Source organism: Phoenix dactylifera, chromosome 9 (assembly GCF_051530095.1).
Source record: "Phoenix dactylifera cultivar Ajwa chromosome 9, Ajwa_hap1_PhDact_Kaust_v1.1, whole genome shotgun sequence".
Classification (NCBI taxonomy): domain Eukaryota; kingdom Viridiplantae; phylum Streptophyta; class Magnoliopsida; order Arecales; family Arecaceae; genus Phoenix; species Phoenix dactylifera.
In genome coordinates this window covers 28,366,654-28,386,059 of record NC_143198.1, presented here as the reverse complement: position 1 = coordinate 28,386,059, position 19,406 = coordinate 28,366,654, and the positions used below count along the sequence as shown (strand labels likewise).

The window sequence follows — 19,406 nt, the reverse complement described above, 5'->3', positions numbered from 1 at the left end:
GGAAAAAAGGCAGCGCTGCTGCTCGTACCCAATGATGTATCCGGACTGGGCGGAAACCGGGATTTGTGCCGGTTGGTGGGCTTTTCTCCTGTGCCCAAAATGCCTCACTGCAAACCGGTTTGCACCAATCTAGACATGTCATTTCCTCGCTCTCTTATTATTTTTTTCTTTTTTTCTGCAAGGAAGGATGGCTCATTCACATTTAGTATGAATGCACCCAACAAAATTAAAAATTAGCAAATTTCATAGTACTCTAAGCCATTCAATCTATAATCCTATTAGTCTTCCTGTAAATATGTTTGGCCTGGAAAACAATATTACTCTTTTTGTTCGTGCACGTGCTATTTTGGGTGGTTGCATTACATCCAACTACAACCAACAGCAGAAGCAGGGAAATTTGAATCGAAGAAAGCTGTTTGGGGGATGATAGCTAGCTGCATGGTTCGCCCGACGGTCATCTGCAACACGGAAGCCTGAAAGAGACCTCAACCAACCGTGCATGTATGTGTATTAAGAGGACGAGAAGAAGTTCCGTTGCCATGAATCCAATGGAGCACTGCAGAGCTTGAAGGGTAGTAGTGCAAGCATGCCGAATCCCTTCTCATGAAGGAATTGACCCAGCTAATACAATTCGACCTCAAATGATTTCACACAATAAAACAGCTTCAACTATGTTAGTATGAACTGATGTCGCCATGGCCTTGTTAAGAACATGCTGTTGGTTTAGTTAGAATTCTTCTTAGAATTCATCCTCACCTCAGTTCCAATTATTTAGAAAGGCTTTTGCTTACTGAATCTAAGTGCTTATTACCCTGAACGCATCTCTATCCTTATTCCTGTTCCATTAGTCGCAAACCGGAGCGCCGGTTTCGTGAAGTTACCCTTCAGATCTTTTCTTTTCACCTTCCTAGAAAAAGGTTTGCTGTGTTAGCAGCGTGCTTGAAATGATACTATTGAAATTAATAAGATAGACTCAGTGGCAGTCACTGGCTTGATGAAAAGGAGAACCAAAAGGAGGTTTCCCGCAGCATGCCATTTCGTTCCTCATGCGTCATTTCGGGCAGGTTGTTATGAATCTGCGATGCATGCACTCATTATGGATGATCAGTCTTGCCAAACTGATCTAACTCTATAGGGAATCCGTCGCAATATATAATACATAAGAAGTTAGTATTCTCATGACAAGTGGAAAGGGAAAGAGAAACATAAGGAAGGTAGGATGGAAGTTGTGAATGCTTCAGCAGCGAGAGCTGATGACAAGGAAAGGAAACTATAGATGTTATGAGTCCTGAGTTTCCCCTTGTGCTATTATCTAGGAAGTGTGACCTCTCATGCAATATGGGTGAATGACCGGTCCAAATGTCACAATACAAACTAGGAAAAACATGTTTACTTCTACGTTTTATGAACCCGAAATTAAGTTTAAGTGCAACGTATATTGGATGAGGTGATGTAGCAATTCATAGGCAGTCAACAAAGTCTCATGCTTGATCTAGGAAGAGAGTATTTAGCCTTATAGTTGAATTGTCATTTTTCCTTAAAATTTATGTGGGGTTTCCCAAAGTAAGATTGCTTCATAGCGATAGGTTGGCGCCGAAGATTCCACCAAATATAACAGAGAAGGGCTTAATCTTATTTGTTCAGGCGAACCCCCAGCTTTCAACATGCTTTCCAAGCAAATTTGACTCGAAGTTGGGGTATTATTTTGCGCAGGCCTACTCCTATGAAAATAATCAACTTACAGTGATAAATTGGAGCTGCTAAATTAGCAAATCGATGCATCTTTTCCAGTCTATAGACTTACAATTTGCTAAGCGTTTAATTGGCATATGTGTTTCCTAACAAATGCAAAGGGGCCATTTCACATTTGATTAAAACACGCCCCTCTTTTTTTTTGGCTTAAGAGTAACGATACGACCACACAAGTTTTGTGTAACCATGATGAAAATGCCCTTAGTGGCTAATCATTAAATGTACAAATGGTTTTGAGGACCAGAGCAATTTCCATTGCTAGACAAACGTTTTAGGTTGTGGTGTCATAGCAATTGCTCTTTGAGCAGAAGCAATGAGGCACATAGGTCCTTAGACAAGGGAATCCATCAAGTTCAATGTCTGCTTTAGAGCAGAGAATGATGAATATGTTCTCACAGGTTAAATGGATCGCTGAATTATCCTCACTTGTGTGGGCATATAGTATTAAAAGACCATGTTAACAGCCATGTCTACAGCTGATGTTTCTTAAAAGTTGGTAAGAACCAGGAAAAAAACAAATTATTAAAGTTCACAGGAGTTCAAACATCAAGATCATATAGCCATTTGCCTTAAAGCACTACCAAGACATATCCATGATATGCAAAGATCACTATTTCGGTACCAGACTCTGCACAAGTACGTATACAGTTCGGTATGGTCGGTACAATATTGACTCGTGTCTTCTTTTCGGTTATTTCTCAATGTCAGGCCAACTTTCATGCGCGCTTAATTTTCAAGTAGTAATATTTATATTGTTTCTAAAAATTTGTGCACAAAATAATGCTATTTAAAGTGAAAAACAAAATTTAATAATGTTTACGTGTGTTAAAAGTTGCTCTGATTTCAGCAAGTGTTTGAATGAAAGAGATGGGGGAGGCAAGGAATTAGCAAAAGGCTTGAAAAGATGGATGATACAGCTTCGGGACTATTTTAAAATGAAATGTTTCAAGTACTCTGCATCTTAAAGTAATAGGGAAGATAGAAACTGAAAATGGACGTTACCAGGTTTGGTTCCAATTGTCCAATAAATGAGACCTGAACTAAATCCTGTCAGCTGGAACCTGAACTCGACCATCAAACCGGACTTTGAGATGCTGAAACTCAGGTTAGTTACAGTTGGTTTAGAATTTAACAACCCCTGATTCTGACCACAAATCGATTTCAAGTTGCATCGTCTTTGTCCGAGATCAAGGTTGGGAAAGTTCCTAGTTTGCTTAGGAAGCTATTGACTTCTGTTTATATGATAAGCACTCTTATCTATGCATCACCAAACACATTATCTTTATCCTTTTTACTAGGAAAATGCAGCCTATATACTTGGGACTACAAGGTGACAGTATCCTGTAGTAACATCACCAATTCTATTGAATCAAAAAAAAAAAAGAAGAAAAAAACAATTCTATTTTGTTCTACTTTAAAAGACAAATAACATGATCTACTCAGAAATCTGCTCTGAATGCGTTTTCTTGGAAACATTTGCCAATTGGACCACCAAACAGGGCTTGTCTAACACAAGCCTCATCAAAGATGGCAGCAGTTAAACATGAGATGTACAAAGCTTAAATGCCACTTAACTGCATTCTTTGGCCCATAGTGGAAATGAGGGATCCAGTCAAAAAAAAAAAAGAGAAAGAAAGAGAATTGAAGTAGAACTTTTATGCCAGCAACTTAACCATCAGCAACCGACATATCACTATGAAGAAAGCATAAAAGTAATCTTAGTCTTTATTTATTGTCACTTTCCCAACAAATACAGAGAAGAATTGTCCTCTAATCAAAGGACAACATAAAATCCAGCAAAGATTCAGCCCATCTAAATAACATAAGACGAGGACTTGAAGGTGTGGTGCAGTTAAACAACTGTTGCAGCCTTAGTTTCCTGCTGCTTTTGGTCGTTATTACCTGAATCAGGCCGAGATACAATGCTCTTCCAAAACCAATGCTTCTCCCACAGACGAGACATCTCCTCAATGGGCACTTGCTTTGTCTCTGGCAGGAGTAGGATGATGAACACGGACATAATCACAATCAAGCCAGCAAATAGGATGAAGACTCCATATCTTAAATGGCATAGCATAGCAAGGAAGCACTGAGCGATTGCAGCAGTGAAGAAGAGGTTGACACAAACCACCATGCTCTGACCTGCCGATCTTGTCTCCAGTGGGAAGATCTCGCTAGGAACCAACCAACCAAGAGGCCCCCAGGACCATCCATAGGCCACCACAAATGTGCAGATCGCGACCACGAGGACGATCGCCAAATCTTTTGGGAGCGTCGCCCCCCGACCAAATTTTAGTGCAAGAATAACAGCCACAACCACCTGAGTAAAAAAACCAATGTTTTAGGTTCTTTCCATCATGTAATGTAACAGGAAATTGCAGGCACTTTCCATTCTTTCAGTGGAAATCTAAAGAAAACTATTAGTACTAGAATTCAATCAGTACTAGAATTGCTTACCATCGAGCTAATCATTTGAATTCCAGCTTCGATGAACAAAAATCTCCTTCCCAACCTATCGACAACTGACATCGAAACAAGCGCACCAAGCACAAGCATCGAGCTCGTTATGATGGATGAGTAGAGGGAAGCACCTGATCCCATACCCAAACTTTGGAAGATCACAGGAGCATAGAACAATATGGAGTTCATGCCAGAGAGCTGCTGGAATGCGGGGATTCCAAGTGCTCCTATTATAAGCTGGGGACGGTTCTTTGGTTTGAGGAGGTTCCTGAAAGGGTGCTTGACTGCTCGAGCCGCCTCACTGGCTTCCTTGAGGTCCTCAAATTCTGCATCCACCTTATGAGTTCCCCTCACCTTCTCCAAAATAATTCTTGCTTCATCCAGCTTGCCTTGTTCGACAAGGCTGTTCGGGGTTTCTGGTAGAAAAATTCCTCCAACAAACATGAGAGTTGCAGGCACCATGGCCAGACCGAGAGATAGCCTCCAACCCCATGGGTGGAGCTTTTCTGTGAAGTAGTTGATGATATCAGCAACCAAAATCCCCAGGCAGGTAGTCAGCTGGAACAACTGGTTAACTGCCCCTCGGATCTTCGGTGGTGCTATCTCAGATAGATAGAGGGGAACTGCCTGTCGTAAGTACAGCAAATATGAGAATCTGATTGCCAACTTAAGCATCGTTTTAGGCAAATAAAAGTATGGAATTAATTGCTTTTGTTTTCCACCTCAAACGGATCTCAGATTTCATTAATTATTCTACCAATGCGAGCGCGAGGAACTCCAAATATTATACAACATGAAGATAAGAGAAAAAGTCTCAGATTCAGCATGCAAATATTACATGAAATGATATGTTGGAAATAGATCGCTGGAATAAAATTAGCGAAGAGATTTTTGTCTGGTATTTAGCTCGCACCTGATTTCCAAAACCAATGCCAATTCCGAGGAGAATTCGGCCAATGATCAGCATGAAGATGTTAACAGCTCCTGCATTGATAGCTGCACCGAGAAAGAAGCTGACTGCACCACCCATGATGCTGATCCTTCTCCCATATTTTCTGGTCACGTATGAGGCACCAAAGGTGGAGACGAGGCCCGCGAAATAGAGGGAAGATGTGAAGAGAGTAAGAATCTGGTCGTCATATTTGCAGTAGTCGGTTTCATGTAGATGTGCTTGCTTTCTTCGGTACACACTGGGGAAGAAGTGCTTTAGGAAATCATCCATAGAAGTAACTCCACCTGAAAACCAGAAGAATCTCAAAATGAGCTCTTTTCTCTCGCTTTGACTGTTGAATTGGATCCAACAAGTATGAGATCTTCTGTTTCATGTTTTCACAAAGAAAATGATTATAGTCTTATTTCTGGATAATATGGAGAGAAAAAAATTATGGAACCTTTTAATTGCATCTTCATTTATTGTTTTCTATTTCTGAAAATAGAAAGCAGTAGTATCATATTTTTTTTTAAAAAAAAAATCTTATAGAATTATAAAAAATTCTAGGCAGGAGAATTTTTTGGCCAATGTTTTATTGTTTCGGATACAAAAACAACTAAAAGTATTAAAACGAAAGGGAAGCACAGCAAGGTGTATTTAAGTAATGGATTCGAGAGAAATGATCATATATATATATATATATATATATTATTCATCAATAAGGCCCTCCAGGTTTGTATTTTTTATGTTTGAAATGCACCATGGCCTTCTACACCAATGTAATATTTATCAACACGAAAAAGAAGAAGAAGGAGAAGTTGATGAAGAAAAAAGATGGGTATATAATTTACAGAACTTTGTTGTTTCCCTTTCTTTTATAAAGGGAACTGTCAAAAGAAGGAACTGATTTACTGAAGCTGTTCTATCTAAATAGATAAATCATTGTAATAGCCAACACCCAAACTTCCAAACCGAAGCAATGTCATATAAAATGGCAAAAGCTTCTTCACCTCCCCCAAATAACCAACCTTTCAGCACCTTCAATGAAAAAACAAGAAGTACAAGATTCTCCATGAAATAGTTGGTGTACGAAAAGAGACGCCGAAATAGTATAGGAATAAAGAAAACCAGATCAATAAAACTCACCAGAGACACCAAGATCATATCCGAAAAGGGATCCACCAAGGGATCCAACAATACAAGCTAAGATGAAATAACTGGTAATCCTTCCTTCATAGAGCTCTGCTCTCTTGCCTACATCACCCCCCACAAAACCTCCTGCCATTTCCTCGGTCTCCCTGCAATCCTCGCAGCCCCTGGCTTTTCCAAACCGCCGCCCGAAGCCTTCTTTTTAGTCAGCTTCTGCGTGATCGTAGGCGAAGAACAGAGGAAAACAGAGGATGCCGCAAGTCAGAAAACAAACAAAAGCGTAACACATCAGTGGATAAAGAAAAGTCAGTACGTTGACGGATTCCCATTAAAAGTTATATTATATTCAGAAAGATCTGAAGCAAAAAGGAACGGCTGGACTGACCAAGAGTGATGGCGAGGGCCGTGGGGCTCTTGAGATGAGAACAAAAGAGAAGGGGAGAGGAGAGGAGGGTCCAAATGAGAGAGCTTCCCCCATATATAGAAGTAAGTTTCGCAAGGCTGGCATGATAAGGACTTCTATTTTTAATATAATATTTACAAATATAAAGTATTTATAAATATTTGTGTATTAGCTAAATAATTTGGAAGGATAAATTTAGTTGATTACGGTTCAAATGCGGGGTTGTCTTTTATTCTGTTCGTTTTGGTTTATAGGATTGGATCACCAGGATAATAGGGATTGTTGTACCTGCACATAAACGGACTTATCGCAACTTCCTTTTGTTCTCATTTTAAAAGCTTCTTTGTTTTTTTTTTTTTTTATAAATGCATATGGTCTCTGGTTTTGACTTGGATTTTATGCACTTACGAGTCACGAGGGTGACGCCATGCTTGGTTTTTTTTCTCTCTCTCTCTCTCGTCTTGCATGTATACGATATATAGAAAAATGTTACAGGTGTCAGTCAATCACGCGAGGAGCGTTCCTCGGACTGATCTGGAACAAATATGGGAGTACCAATCTACTGCGCACTCTCCAAATGCTGCACCAGTCTCTTTTCGCCACGTGGCATGTGGAATTATCCGTCCTTTTCTTCTCTGGGACCTTTAATTTCTGTCTCCTAGTTCATCAAATAACGCGGGTCCCACAACCCGACGATTGGTCCACCAGTGGAAGAGTTGGCGTGGGCCCCGTGGCCCGAATTAGTTCAGAGAAAGTGGGTTGGAATTCGGCTCAAGTGGGACAAGTAGTTCCGGCATTCCTGGATCAACCGCAATTGGAGTTTCATCAACCTTTGAGGCTGCTAATGAATAATTACTTCCTTTTGGCATGCATAATTCACTTAATTACTTCCTTTTGGCTATTTTCTCTTGGATTAAAAAAAAGAAAAAAAAAAAAAAGGAGAAGAAGGAAGCTTTTCATGTCTAATGAATATTTACTTCCTTTTGGCATGCATTCAAGCTTTGATTAATTAAAACATCTTGTCAAGTTCAAACCCAAGCTATGTTTGGAGATATGAGTCGATCTAAAAAAGGAGTTGCCAAAAACAAATTTCGAGCATGTAGTGGTTATTCACTCCACAAGTTTAAATATGAGCCAGCTAAGCTAACAATTATAGCAAGGACTCAAAAACTAAGCATAACCTTAGGTTTGCATTAGGCCGCAATAAATAAGCATTCTGAAAAAGTTGCCAGTCCCAACCCAGCCTATTTAATAAGGTGATTTAGTGGTTCCAATCCAACTAATCTATTTATGAAACATATAACACGGGTTAACTCATATAGTTAATCTGCAAAGCAAGTCAATTGAGTGGCACTATGTCCGAGTTGGGATGGTTAACTTGCTAACTTGGCCGGGTTAGGTTTAAACGTACATTATTAAATGAATAATGATTTGATTAAACTGTTAAACAATGTTAAGCTATTACAACATGGTTTTAACATCTAATTATATGTATATCGAGTTACTTTTAGGTTCTGGTTGAAACCATGTCACGCAAACCAACTACTAAAGAATCTTGAAAGATTCCAAAATGGCATGGTTGGATTGAGCTGATCAAGTTAGGATTTTTTTTTTTATTGTTTTAATTGGAATCACCTCGGGACTTTAGGTGGTGTGGATAGGCACTATTTTTTTTGGGTTGGCAGGAATTGAAAATTGCTTGATAAGTACAAGTTGCTTGTCGGATTGTGATACCGGTTGGTCGAATGGTTTTATGCTAGTCTATCCAAATTAAGTTGAAGTCCAACCAAATCCATCCCAACGCGCTCAAATGCAATTCAATTATGATCAGGTCTCGGTATAAAATTATGAAGTGTGCTTGAGTTGGTGAGTTGCAGATCCATGGTGCAGTTCTATATCCGGAGAACAATATGTTTTAAGAGCCGTGTATTAAGTAGATGATTGATTTTTTTTTTTGATACATTGACTGCTCACACTGCTTTTGCGTGAGCACAGCCAGCAGTATCACTAGCAAACAGGCTACACAAAGCAAAGAAAACATAGAACTATCGGGTCCAGAAAAATTCTTTCGAATGATGAGCAGCAAATGAGACGACCTAGTCAGCAGCTTGGTTTATTTTTCAAAGAACATGCGAGATCTGGACCGCATGGCACTTCCGCAGCATCCGATGTATGCCAGGTAGAAGTGGGTGCTCTATCTCTTCTAATTTTTTCTTTTATAGGTGCTTCATCAATAAGACTGAGTTTTTCTTCAGATGATGTGGCTTGCCCCCGGATGATTGATTTTAAAGTATACGAGATTCGTGGATCTGTAATTGGGATGGCTCGTCCATGCGCCGTCTGGGCGGGGTCGTCTCCGTCATGTCCCCGTTAACTGCGAGGGCCCGGCGCCCGAAACAAAAACGAAGCAGCGCGGAGAGGAACCCAAAGCTCTTCCTCCCTAGTTTTCTCCATCTCCTACATTTAACTCTACCTTCTCCTCTTCCTAGTTCCTCCATCTCATTTCACAAGCCATCTTTCCACAGTCCAATGGCTTGTTTCGCTCCCACGCCTCCCTGCACATTTCTTCAGTTCACCAAACCTTCCAGGTCTCTCTCTCTCACACATCGCTGTTTCATTTCCCTCTTTAGCGTGATTCTTTTTCTACAATTGTTCTTGAAATTTTTGGGATGGTGTCATCATTCCCTCCACTCATCTACGTTCTAATTATCTTCGCACAAGAAGGAAGAGTGACCTCTCGCTGATTCCCTGTGAACTACCAAGCAACAAATTATAACGTTCTAATTACCTTATCAACTTAGTCGAATAGCTTATCCAGCTCATTGTTTCCTTAGGTCTAAGATCAAGCTATAACACAGAGATTATTTCAGTCAGTAATTTGTGAAAAAACAATGGTTTATGAGAAATTTATGTGCGGTTCAGCAAACACTTCTGCCTAGCTTGGACAGCTTTGATAGGTTGTATTAATACACAAAACGTACGTAGACAAAGCTGTGATAATTTTTTGGAGAAAATAGTTATGTGTTTATTTTTTAGGACCGCACACAGAAGGCTCAGCTTGTTTGCTCTATAATAGTAGAGATCGAAATAAAACAAAATGCTATTTAAACATACAAGTTTTTTTTTTAAAAAAAAAATAATTCTGGATTCAGAACATTTCAGGACAATAAATGTGATGGTCGTGATGGTTTCCAGCATAGTCTTAAATCATTTACTATGCTTATTAAAAATATTACTTACTGGAATTTGTTTGCCTTACTGTATTTCCACAGAATATATTGAATGCTTTGACAAGTAAAAGACTGTCATCAAAATATTGCAAAAGCAGTGCTTGTTAAGTTATTGGGTTTATTTTTGCCCTCAAGTATGAAAGAGTAGATGGCTTTTTAATGGAAATTTTACTATAATAAGGTGGAAACACATATACTGAGAAATAAAACTCAAATATAGGTCAGATATTCTCACATGTTAAGGGATTTCAATTTTGTATCGATAAATCACATCTTTCCTGAATTGCAAATAAGATGTATGTGCTGATATTAGCATTGGAATGTAAGGATAGCAAGAATATCAGAGGTAGCAAAACAAACATGCCCTGTAATTATCAATATCTCAAAAAGCAAATTAAAATGGATTCTGCAATAATAAATTTTGACTGGTTCATAGACTTCTGGTGTTTCGTTAGTATCTTTGATGATTTATCTCTGTTCCTTTGAACTTAGTGGGTTTATAGTAATGAAGGAACAAGAAGGATTGGATTCATAATAGTTCAGTTTGGGGGATTCTAGTTTCTTAAAAGGTCAGGACACCCATTAGGAAGCATCTGGAAGAGTGCTACCAGTATTGATACTGATATGTGTTAAAAGGTTGTCCAAACTAGTATCTTGGTCATGCAGAAGAACAGAAGTGACAGATTCCAAATAATAATAATGACAAGGCCCTATGAAGAACAAGACTTGGCCGCATTGCAACTTAACAGTGGAGAACCTATGCGGATAAGTTGTCGTTTGGGCTTGTGATCTGCCAAGAAAGGGGAATCTCTTTCAGTACAAGCAATTTCTTCGTATGTACTCACGTACCAAATAAAGTCAAATGAGAGTTTAAAATTTCAAACAGCCTCTCAATTGATATTTACATCTTTCTGGTAATGCTCAGAATGTTGTAGCATGAAATGAACATCACTTAGTTATAGTTCATGAAGCTGACCTTCTCAGTAGGGATTGATGAAGAATGATAATTAAATTCAATCATCTCCTTATCCCTTATTATGTATACTATTTATTTCCTATTTTTTCAACAGTAATTTAGACAAACTAAGAGGATTTACACAGAACACTCCCATCTGGGAGAAATTGGGAATCAAGCCTTCCAACATCACATTTTTTTGTTTATAAAGGTGAATGGAAAGAAAGGAATGATGTTTTTTTCTTGTTAAATGGTTATAAAGTCATATGGGTGGACCCATTAGTTATTTATTTTATCATTTATCTGCTTGCATTTATCTCTTTTTTATTTTGATTAATATGTCGTTCTCTTTTCGTTATTCTTCTTTTCAAAAAATAAGTGAATTTGCAAGCCATCACATTTAGGGTTGTTGGTGGGCCTGGTATGGGCCTAGCTTATTTAATTTTGATTAGACATGGCCTAGAACAACTTGAATTCCCTGCTCTGAACAACTTAGGGCGGTTATTTGATAATAAATGGATACATGCAGTTGCAAGTTCATGTGGTTTCTGAATCTATATTATATGATTTGCACTATTTAACTCAATCTGTATCGAAACATTTAAGTAGTCTGTTTCATCTAAAGATGCACCATTATGCTAATTGGTGACCATATCTTCTCTAGCTTTAACGATTTCCTCACTAAATTTTTTTTCAGTATTATATATGTCGTAAAATCATAAGCACTATACCAATTATTCATTTTTATCAAATTTTATGAGAACATGTTTGAGGAAAGTTTCTGTAATTATTCATCTTGCATTGCAGATCTCCAGGTGCTTGGTGCACTGAAATGATCAAGAACCATTCAACTTCTCTTTTAAGGGCACAACTACACAATTTTAGTCATGATCGATGTGGAAATGATGCTTTAAGAGGGTCTAAAATAATCTCCAGGTTTCCTTTCACTTTTTTAATGCCAACTTTGCAAACAAATTCGTCAAGACATTCCTTTTCTCAGATGTCCTCGACGGTCTCTTTGGAATTTGATCGTGATTATGGTGAAGAGGTGCCTCCACTGGATGTCTGTGCTAACTACAGAATGGATATCAGTCTTACAAATATTGTACTTCAATTATTGCATGAAACTGCGATGAGTGTTTTTCGTGCCATAAAGTCCCAAAAATCAGCTACTAGCCATCTCAAAGTAGCTAATGCATGGGTAGGAGTGGATGCGGACGTGTGGCACCGAAAAATTGCATACCAGGTATCCAATGCTCATAACTGAGAATTGCTGGGTGTTGAGTGATGTGGGTCAAATATACCGATAAGCATTATCATCCTTGTTCTGGTGTGCCTAGTCTGGTGGCAATAACTTGCTTTCTATTCTTAGACATACTAAGGCTTTAACCTATCCCACTACCATCATTTATCTCTACCTATTTCATCTTATAATGGCAACTTCTACCATGTGCTTCCATTTAGACTGTCCACACCAATCTCGTAGAATGTTGCGTTATCTTTAGGCTTTAGGGTTTCCTCTCGACACAATACAGCTTATTCGTGCATCAAGGTTTTGTAAACTAATGCAATATTCTAATATGATCAGATGGAAGTTGAAACAGACATGTATGAACCTGAAGTGCAGTCTTATGTTTCAAGCAGAAAAAATTTAACCTCCTCTCTTCTCTCTTCTACATATCTGCTTGATTTTCTAGTGAAACTTCTAGAAAAATTTGAGCATGCTCTCATGCATTGCTAGGTAAATTGCAACTGCCCATCTACTTAGTCTTTCAGTTGGCCTGCATCATGCAAACTTTTTCTTATGGTGGGCAGCAACTGCCTGCTCCATTTTGCATGAAAAACACAAATAGGGCAGACCTGCTGACCCATTCACTTGATCTTCGAGTGAACCAGGATCAAGTTCAGAGAGAGCATATTTTATCCCACCACATTTCTAAGCATAGGGCGTATTTTACGTTGCAACAACTTCTTTCTATAGTCCATGTGTGTCACAGGTTGAAACAGATCAGAACCATGGAAATACTTAGTTTTCAGGTGCAGTGTGCAGCCTGTACCGTATGTAAAAAGGAGAGGTAATAAATTTGAAGGCAGGTTGAGAGTCTTGAGACAGAACAAGTGCTCTTACATATATTGTGCCCTAGAATCACCCCATCTTCCTCGTGCATTATATAGGCCTGAAGCTTGTATATGTTACTTGAGCTTATCCTTGTGTTTGGACTCATGCCTTGGGCTGACTTACAGGTAAAACTAATGGATTTTTAGGGTGCAGGTACATTTGATGCGAATTAGAGATGATATGTTCAACTTAAGAACCGAAGGATTGTTGGTGTATAGTTAGTCCCTTTCATTCTTTACTGCATAAATCATTTATGTCTAGGTGAAGCAGTATTTGTCATTTTTCTTCGAGACTTTAGCTTGCATGGCTGTAAAATTTCTTTGAAAATTCTGTCTTGTGTTGTCATCCATTTTATCCTTTTGCAGCAACAAGTATCTTCTGTCATGCCAATAGATTGGTGTTTAGTTTCTAGCTATTGGGAAAGGTGATTTCTATTTTTTTTCCTGGTTGTGCAGGCAGCAGTCTATGCCTTGCTGAAAACAGTAATGGAGATGGGGAGTATGTTTGATGATAAACATCCAGTGTTTAGTATGTAAGTGTAATCCAAGCTTAATCGGAGCAAAGGGGTCAAAAAAAGTGAACTTGAAATTTACTTAAGAATATGTGTTATTCATCAATTGCCTTTTCTTCTACAGACTTTCCCCCAAAGTGAATTTGATTATGGATTGCATTCAAAGTCAGTTGAACAAGAGAGACCAGAACTTGGTGACATGGTTTAGAACAGAACAACTTTCAATTCTAACAAAGTATTTCACCCCCTTACTGGAAAGATGGGCATCAGAATATGGAAAAGGGTTCGTATATGAAATTTCTTTTTCTTATGGATTATTGGAAAGTAATAAGCACAATTTCCTATCTTGGCTGATATAAACTGACATATCATGGGATATCAGGCAATAAAAATATCAATCTATTCGCTAAGATTGTTAAACCTTTCTTTGCGGACCTTGAATGAGTCTTTTAACCAATAAATATCAAATCAATGCCTACCAAAAGTACCAGTTCTTGGTTTAACTATATTGGAAGAGATATCGATATCTTGGTTCCTATATGTTGGCTGAGATTCTGGAACAACTTGATACTCCCTGAAATTTCCCCAGCTTCTATCTCAGCTGAGATAAACTATCTCAGTCCATCTCAGTATTGGTCACCTGCTGAGATGGATAATATCCTGGCTTTGTAAAACCTTGGTTATAAGACGATTTTGCCAATTAATTGATTTCTGTCCCTATATCTTTATCAATTGAGGTAGTATGGCATTGCTTATGATCAGCTTTCCAGATATGTGCTTATCTTTTTTACATGCCTACTTTCTGATACTCTAGGAAGATGCTACACTGAGTACAAAAAAGTTCAGTTGTATTGCAGGGACTGTTCTGGCCACCAGTTGTTGTGTTGCTCTTACGAAGTTAGGTGCTAAGCGTATTTCTTGTCCTGCATTCACCATGTCCCTTCCAGACTTGACAAGGGAACTTATGGATACATTACATGGTTCTTCTTCAATAGGCAAATTGCATCGTTCAGCAACAAATGCAGGATTTGAAAATGAATTTTTGAGTCATTTTGGCCCAAAAGTACTGCATCATGATACAAGGGGCGAGGTAATGTTTTGGATGAGATTGCTTGAAGTAAAGCTTGTAGCAGCATTTAGTAGAGAAAATGTCATTACAAATCTGAAGAGAATTTGCAATACACAGGTTAGCCTTTCTTTTTTTTCAAATATTTTTTAATCCATTTGCTTTGAAATTTCTTGATCTTTAAGTCTGCTTACTATGTGGGGAACAAGCATTCGCTAGCATTTTGCTGGGGACTTAAATCTGTGTATGTTTTATGTTCATAGGATTTTATGATTTTTTTTTTTTTTTTGAAAAGGAGTTGTATATTAGTCACAGGATTGTCATGTGCACTTAAGAGGCCACAGAAGAAATATCTTACCTAGAAATTTCTCAATATCCTATTGGATCTGTGATCTTGCACTCAGCTTCATAATGTCATCCAGTTTCCGTCTTTCTTTACCAGAATTTAATGCTCCTATCATTTTTATAGTAATTATTTGGCAGGTTTTAGCAAGGGATCTGGCTGTTCTGGGGCTTTTTGCATTTTTAGGAAGAAAGACAAGATTATTCTTATCACATATGGGTATAAAGGATCTTGATGAACCTGTCAAGGACTTCATCTGGTGATTTTCTTCACATTCCAAGAGTATATCCAAGAAGTTATATTCATTATTTTTTTATTGATTCTTTTCATCTCGTGACAGCTACTTGGAATGTGGTATCCTTTTCTTGTATCCAGAGTTATCCTCCATATGTATGTATCAACTTTTTATGGAGGTAAGTCTTGACTGCTTGCTGTGGCATGTCAAAGTGGAATTTTGAAATTGCATGCAGATCTTACTCAAGGTTAACATCACCCATGTTTAATGAAGAATTTTGATGAATCCACAAACTGAAAGTCATTAATTTATCATTTTTAAATCGTTTTATCAAGAGTTTGGTTTAGTATTGCATGCTAAACTTAAGTCATTTTTAATAGCAATCAACTTGTAATGAAATACTTTAATGAATATATGAAATGACTATTCTGATAGTTATTCTTTTTCCCATGATTGATTGGGGGTCGGGTCATGATGCATGAGTATTCTGCGTGATTCAGTTTCAGATTATATACTATTAAATGCTTTTAAACTTACTCAGAATTTTCCTCCAACATGATTATTCTTCTAATAGGTTGTGAGTGAGGAACTTGGATGGCTCGACTTCTATGCTGCAGTGCCCTGCATAAGGCATCAGGAAAGAAAGAGGTCAAAACAACATGCTTTGCAAGCAGAGAAAGAAATAATTCTATCTACTGTTTTTGGCGTTTGCTCAGATATGTTTTCAAGCTTTATTCACTACAGCAAGAAGACCCAAGAATCTCTTGATGCTAAGTTGGTGGTGTATCTACAACAAAGGTTTGAAATGGAAGCAGTGTGCCATTTCAATTTCACATGAACTTCTGGTCACCTTAGTAAAGAAAGACTTATGCTATGGCATTTTGCAGCAAGAATCTACTAGTTATTTGTATTGAAGATTATTGGGCTGCTTATGATAGATTATGGTAAGTTGGAATTGGCAATGGATTCTTCTATATTAACAACAGCTAATGTTTCAGAGGCAAGCTGGTTGTTTCAAAATGCTTGCTTGTTTTTTCCTTTTCTTTTCTTTTTTTTTTGAGAAAAATGGTTGCATGTTTGACTTTCAAGTTTCTATCAAACAGTGGGTTGGGGAGAACTACTCGAGCTCAATTTCCAGAGCCAATGACACATCTACGAGACCTTGGTACCATAAGAATGCAACATCAATGTCGTGGGGATCTAATGGCCAGGGAAATCACTGAAAGCAACCCTCCATATGTTTCAGGTATAAACAAGGTAATGAAGCTATCTTGTAACATCTATAATTGGGGAAGACTTATAAGAAGCCAGTGGCAGTTCCCATGACAGGTAGCAGTATTGAAAAGTTTGACTTGTTTTCAACCCTTGATGTACAAAAACTTGAATTAATTGATTGGTCTTTTTTTTTTTTTGTCTTTTGCATATGTTACGAAGCATTTGTAATCCTTTGAGCTGTTGCAGTTCTTCTTCCTGCAGAAATTACAACATAGAAGAACGATGAGATAGATTTCAGAATATGGTTCATTCTTATTAAATAGCTTTTCCTATGCGAAAAATCATTATCATAATTCTCGTTGTCAACTATTACAAATTTCATGCCATGCTCCCATCCAAATAAGACCAGATTACAAGCTATTTGACAGTGCTTGCTTTGAAATTGTACCTTCTGTACTAATTTGAGTGACGTTTTTAAGAGACAGAAATTTAAAGGAGAAAAACTACCCAATTAACATTCTTCTTGCTATTTGAAAATGTAAAGCACCTTGTTTTGTCTTTAAGTACTGAACACTTGTCATATTGCAGCCTAGCTGCTCCGATAAGATCCTTGATGAGCTTTCTGTTCCTGAAGCCATGGATGAAAAGATTAATCAGAATTTCTTTGTTAGATCTTGCTACTCTCTGCTAGCTACAATCTATGTAAGACTGGCACCCGCTTAATGTGTATTGGATAAACATCTTTTACTATCAACATTGCATGAATGCTTACCATCTGACATGAACTGTGATCAAGGATATACGGATGGGCACTCAGTTGCTCTTTATAGATCTACTGGTCATGGTTGGTCTTATCCAAAAGCAAATTTTCAGACACAAACTTACAGAGAGGGAAACAAAGAAGATCACTGGGACATTAACTGATATTGCCTGTGCTATTCCAGTTGCAATTCTGGTGCTTCTTCCAGTAAGTGAATGGTTAAGATCATCTTTTCCTTTTTAAATTATTTCATAAATAGTAGGTACACATGGATTTTTCTATAACTGACAGTGGTCGAGTCATGTTTTTTTCTTCTTTTTTTTTGGTACAACGGCGGTTCACACCCTGCGGGTGTGGATGCGGCCTGGTCGAGTCATATTTAAAATGAGTGAAAGGGCCAAAGCTTATATGTGAAAGCTCTCAGGTTGTCTGGCGCAGAGCTCGACTTTATTTGTATCAGCTTGTTTGTAATGGAGTAAATAATTTCTTTAACCAGTTGGAATTTATAAACCATAAGTTTTTCAAAGACCTAACTCAATTTTGACTCATATGCTCAGGTAACTGCTATAGGCCATGCAGCTATTCTGACTGCGATTAAGACACACATCCCTCGCTTGGTAAGTTACATATATGATCATTATTTGTAGTTCAAGTCCCTCATGAACAGGTCTTGAAATGGAAAAAATTATCTAATCAGATTTTATTTTCTTACTCTTTAACACTTCAATGCTTGGAAATAGATTCCATCGTCTTATTCGAAGGAACGGCTGGACGTCATAAAGCAACTCAAGAGGGCTAAGAAGAAGATGAAAGCTCAATCATGGAGCCAACTCAATGTCTCCTCTGTCTCCTCTTCAGCTATGTAGTTCAAAAGGTCTTCATGAAAGCTTATTTATGTCTTTCATTTGTTTTTGGATTTGAGAGTAAGACTATCGTATATTATCATCATGATGAAGTTAAATATGTCATTAAATATATCATCATCATGATGAAGTTGTACAACCAAAGGTACAACCCTTGATAGGTGCATGTGTGCGTGTCTCCTATTAGTGTGACCCATGGTTGATCCAATCTCTATTAAGTTGGTTCTTACTGCTTGAACCCTTGCTCTCTGTGGAATCCCAGTGAAGAAGGAAAGCTAGAGTCATAGAAAGATAAGACCTAAACTAGAGTTCGAAACAAAGCTCGACCTGAGGGCCCGGAGAAGTCCGTGTACGTGAGGTGAGATTTTCTTGAGAGCTGGAAGCTTGGTTTCGTACGTAATGTTTTTAAAAAAATTTTGTGAGACGTTTAAAAATCATGGGAGATAACTTTCTTTATCTAAACTAGAGTTTGACTCTAGCAATATGTGAATGGTGGCGCGCAATCTCCTAAGCTAAGCTTCACGAACACCACTTAATTTTTTTAAAATAATAAAATAGCTATATTAAAAATTATTTATTTTGTTTATGATCCTTTGGGTTTTTAGAACTATGAGTGGAGCGTCCGCTCGGAAACTTGCTTTTAATAACAGATTAGATAAAAATATTTTATAATAAAATTATTTTTTTATTTTTTTTGTTAATTCTCTTGACTTTGGGAAAATATGGGTGTCACCATTAGTTTTTCTAGTATATATAACCTATATTTCTCTATGTGATCATGCTAACAATGTTCAATGATTAAAAAATAAATTAACATCTCTTCTCTCCTCTTTTGAAGGGCATGTTTGGGTATTTCTATAGAATTAGACTGAAAATTCTGTAGAAATCAAATCTATCGGCCCTTCTAGCTTGCATTTTATAAGTGCCAATTCAAACCCAATCTAGATTCTAAACTTTGAATTACATGAAGAACCAATAGAGGTTTTTTTTTTATTCTTACAAAATTTGGGCTTGGTGGTATTGACCGTGACTAAACTCACGGCTCAATTTATGAATTCTACAATATGTTCAACTCAATTTGGTAGGAATATTCAAACAAGTCTTAAATGATTTTTAAACTATTTTCCTTCAACAAATTAATTAATGGTTGTTTACAATGTTTCTAATTCAAAAATTTATTCAGTAAATTATTCACGACTAATTCAAGATATCCATATAAATCACACTTTGATGAGATAAAATACTACGCATTTTTGATTGCGGTGTTTTGTTTCTCATTGTTCATTAAATTGTCGCCTTTTTCATGTTTTGTTTATTATAAGTATTTATGTGCGTGCGCATGCATATCATACCGCATTCTTTTTATAAATATTTCATCATTTAATTAAATATTTATTTATTTGAATTTCTTCTG

General features: G+C 37.5%; 3 protein-coding genes across 3 annotated transcripts; 2 read left to right on the top strand and 1 right to left on the bottom strand.

Annotated features, from left to right (window-relative positions):
* Positions 1–3,461: 3,461 nt before the first annotated feature.
* Positions 3,462–6,741, bottom strand: LOC103709496 (sugar transport protein 14-like). Its single transcript, XM_026805573.4, has 5 exons — positions 6,678–6,741; positions 6,290–6,505; positions 5,126–5,448; positions 4,210–4,839; positions 3,462–4,072 (listed from the first exon to the last, which is right to left on the bottom strand). The coding sequence occupies exons 2-5, from the start codon at positions 6,426–6,428 to the stop codon at positions 3,605–3,607; spliced, it is 1,560 nt and encodes a 519-aa protein (XP_026661374.3). The 5' UTR covers positions 6,429–6,505; positions 6,678–6,741; the 3' UTR covers positions 3,462–3,604.
* A 2,235-nt stretch (positions 6,742–8,976) lies between these two features.
* On the top strand, positions 8,977–14,829 carry LOC148702557 (uncharacterized). Its single transcript, XM_088704811.2, has 5 exons — positions 8,977–9,283; positions 11,688–12,126; positions 13,455–13,531; positions 13,635–13,793; positions 14,357–14,829. The coding sequence occupies exons 1-5, from the start codon at positions 9,027–9,029 to the stop codon at positions 14,727–14,729; spliced, it is 1,305 nt and encodes a 434-aa protein (XP_088560937.2). The 5' UTR covers positions 8,977–9,026; the 3' UTR covers positions 14,730–14,829.
* Positions 14,830–14,886: 57 nt separating this feature from the next.
* Positions 14,887–18,152, top strand: LOC120112535 (uncharacterized). The gene is made up of 9 exons (XM_088704812.2): positions 14,887–15,178; positions 15,260–15,332; positions 15,729–15,952; positions 16,042–16,098; positions 16,258–16,411; positions 16,958–17,071; positions 17,166–17,336; positions 17,687–17,746; positions 17,870–18,152. The coding sequence occupies exons 1-9, from the start codon at positions 14,988–14,990 to the stop codon at positions 17,993–17,995; spliced, it is 1,170 nt and encodes a 389-aa protein (XP_088560938.1). The 5' UTR covers positions 14,887–14,987; the 3' UTR covers positions 17,996–18,152.
* The last annotated feature ends 1,254 nt before the right edge of the window (positions 18,153–19,406 follow it).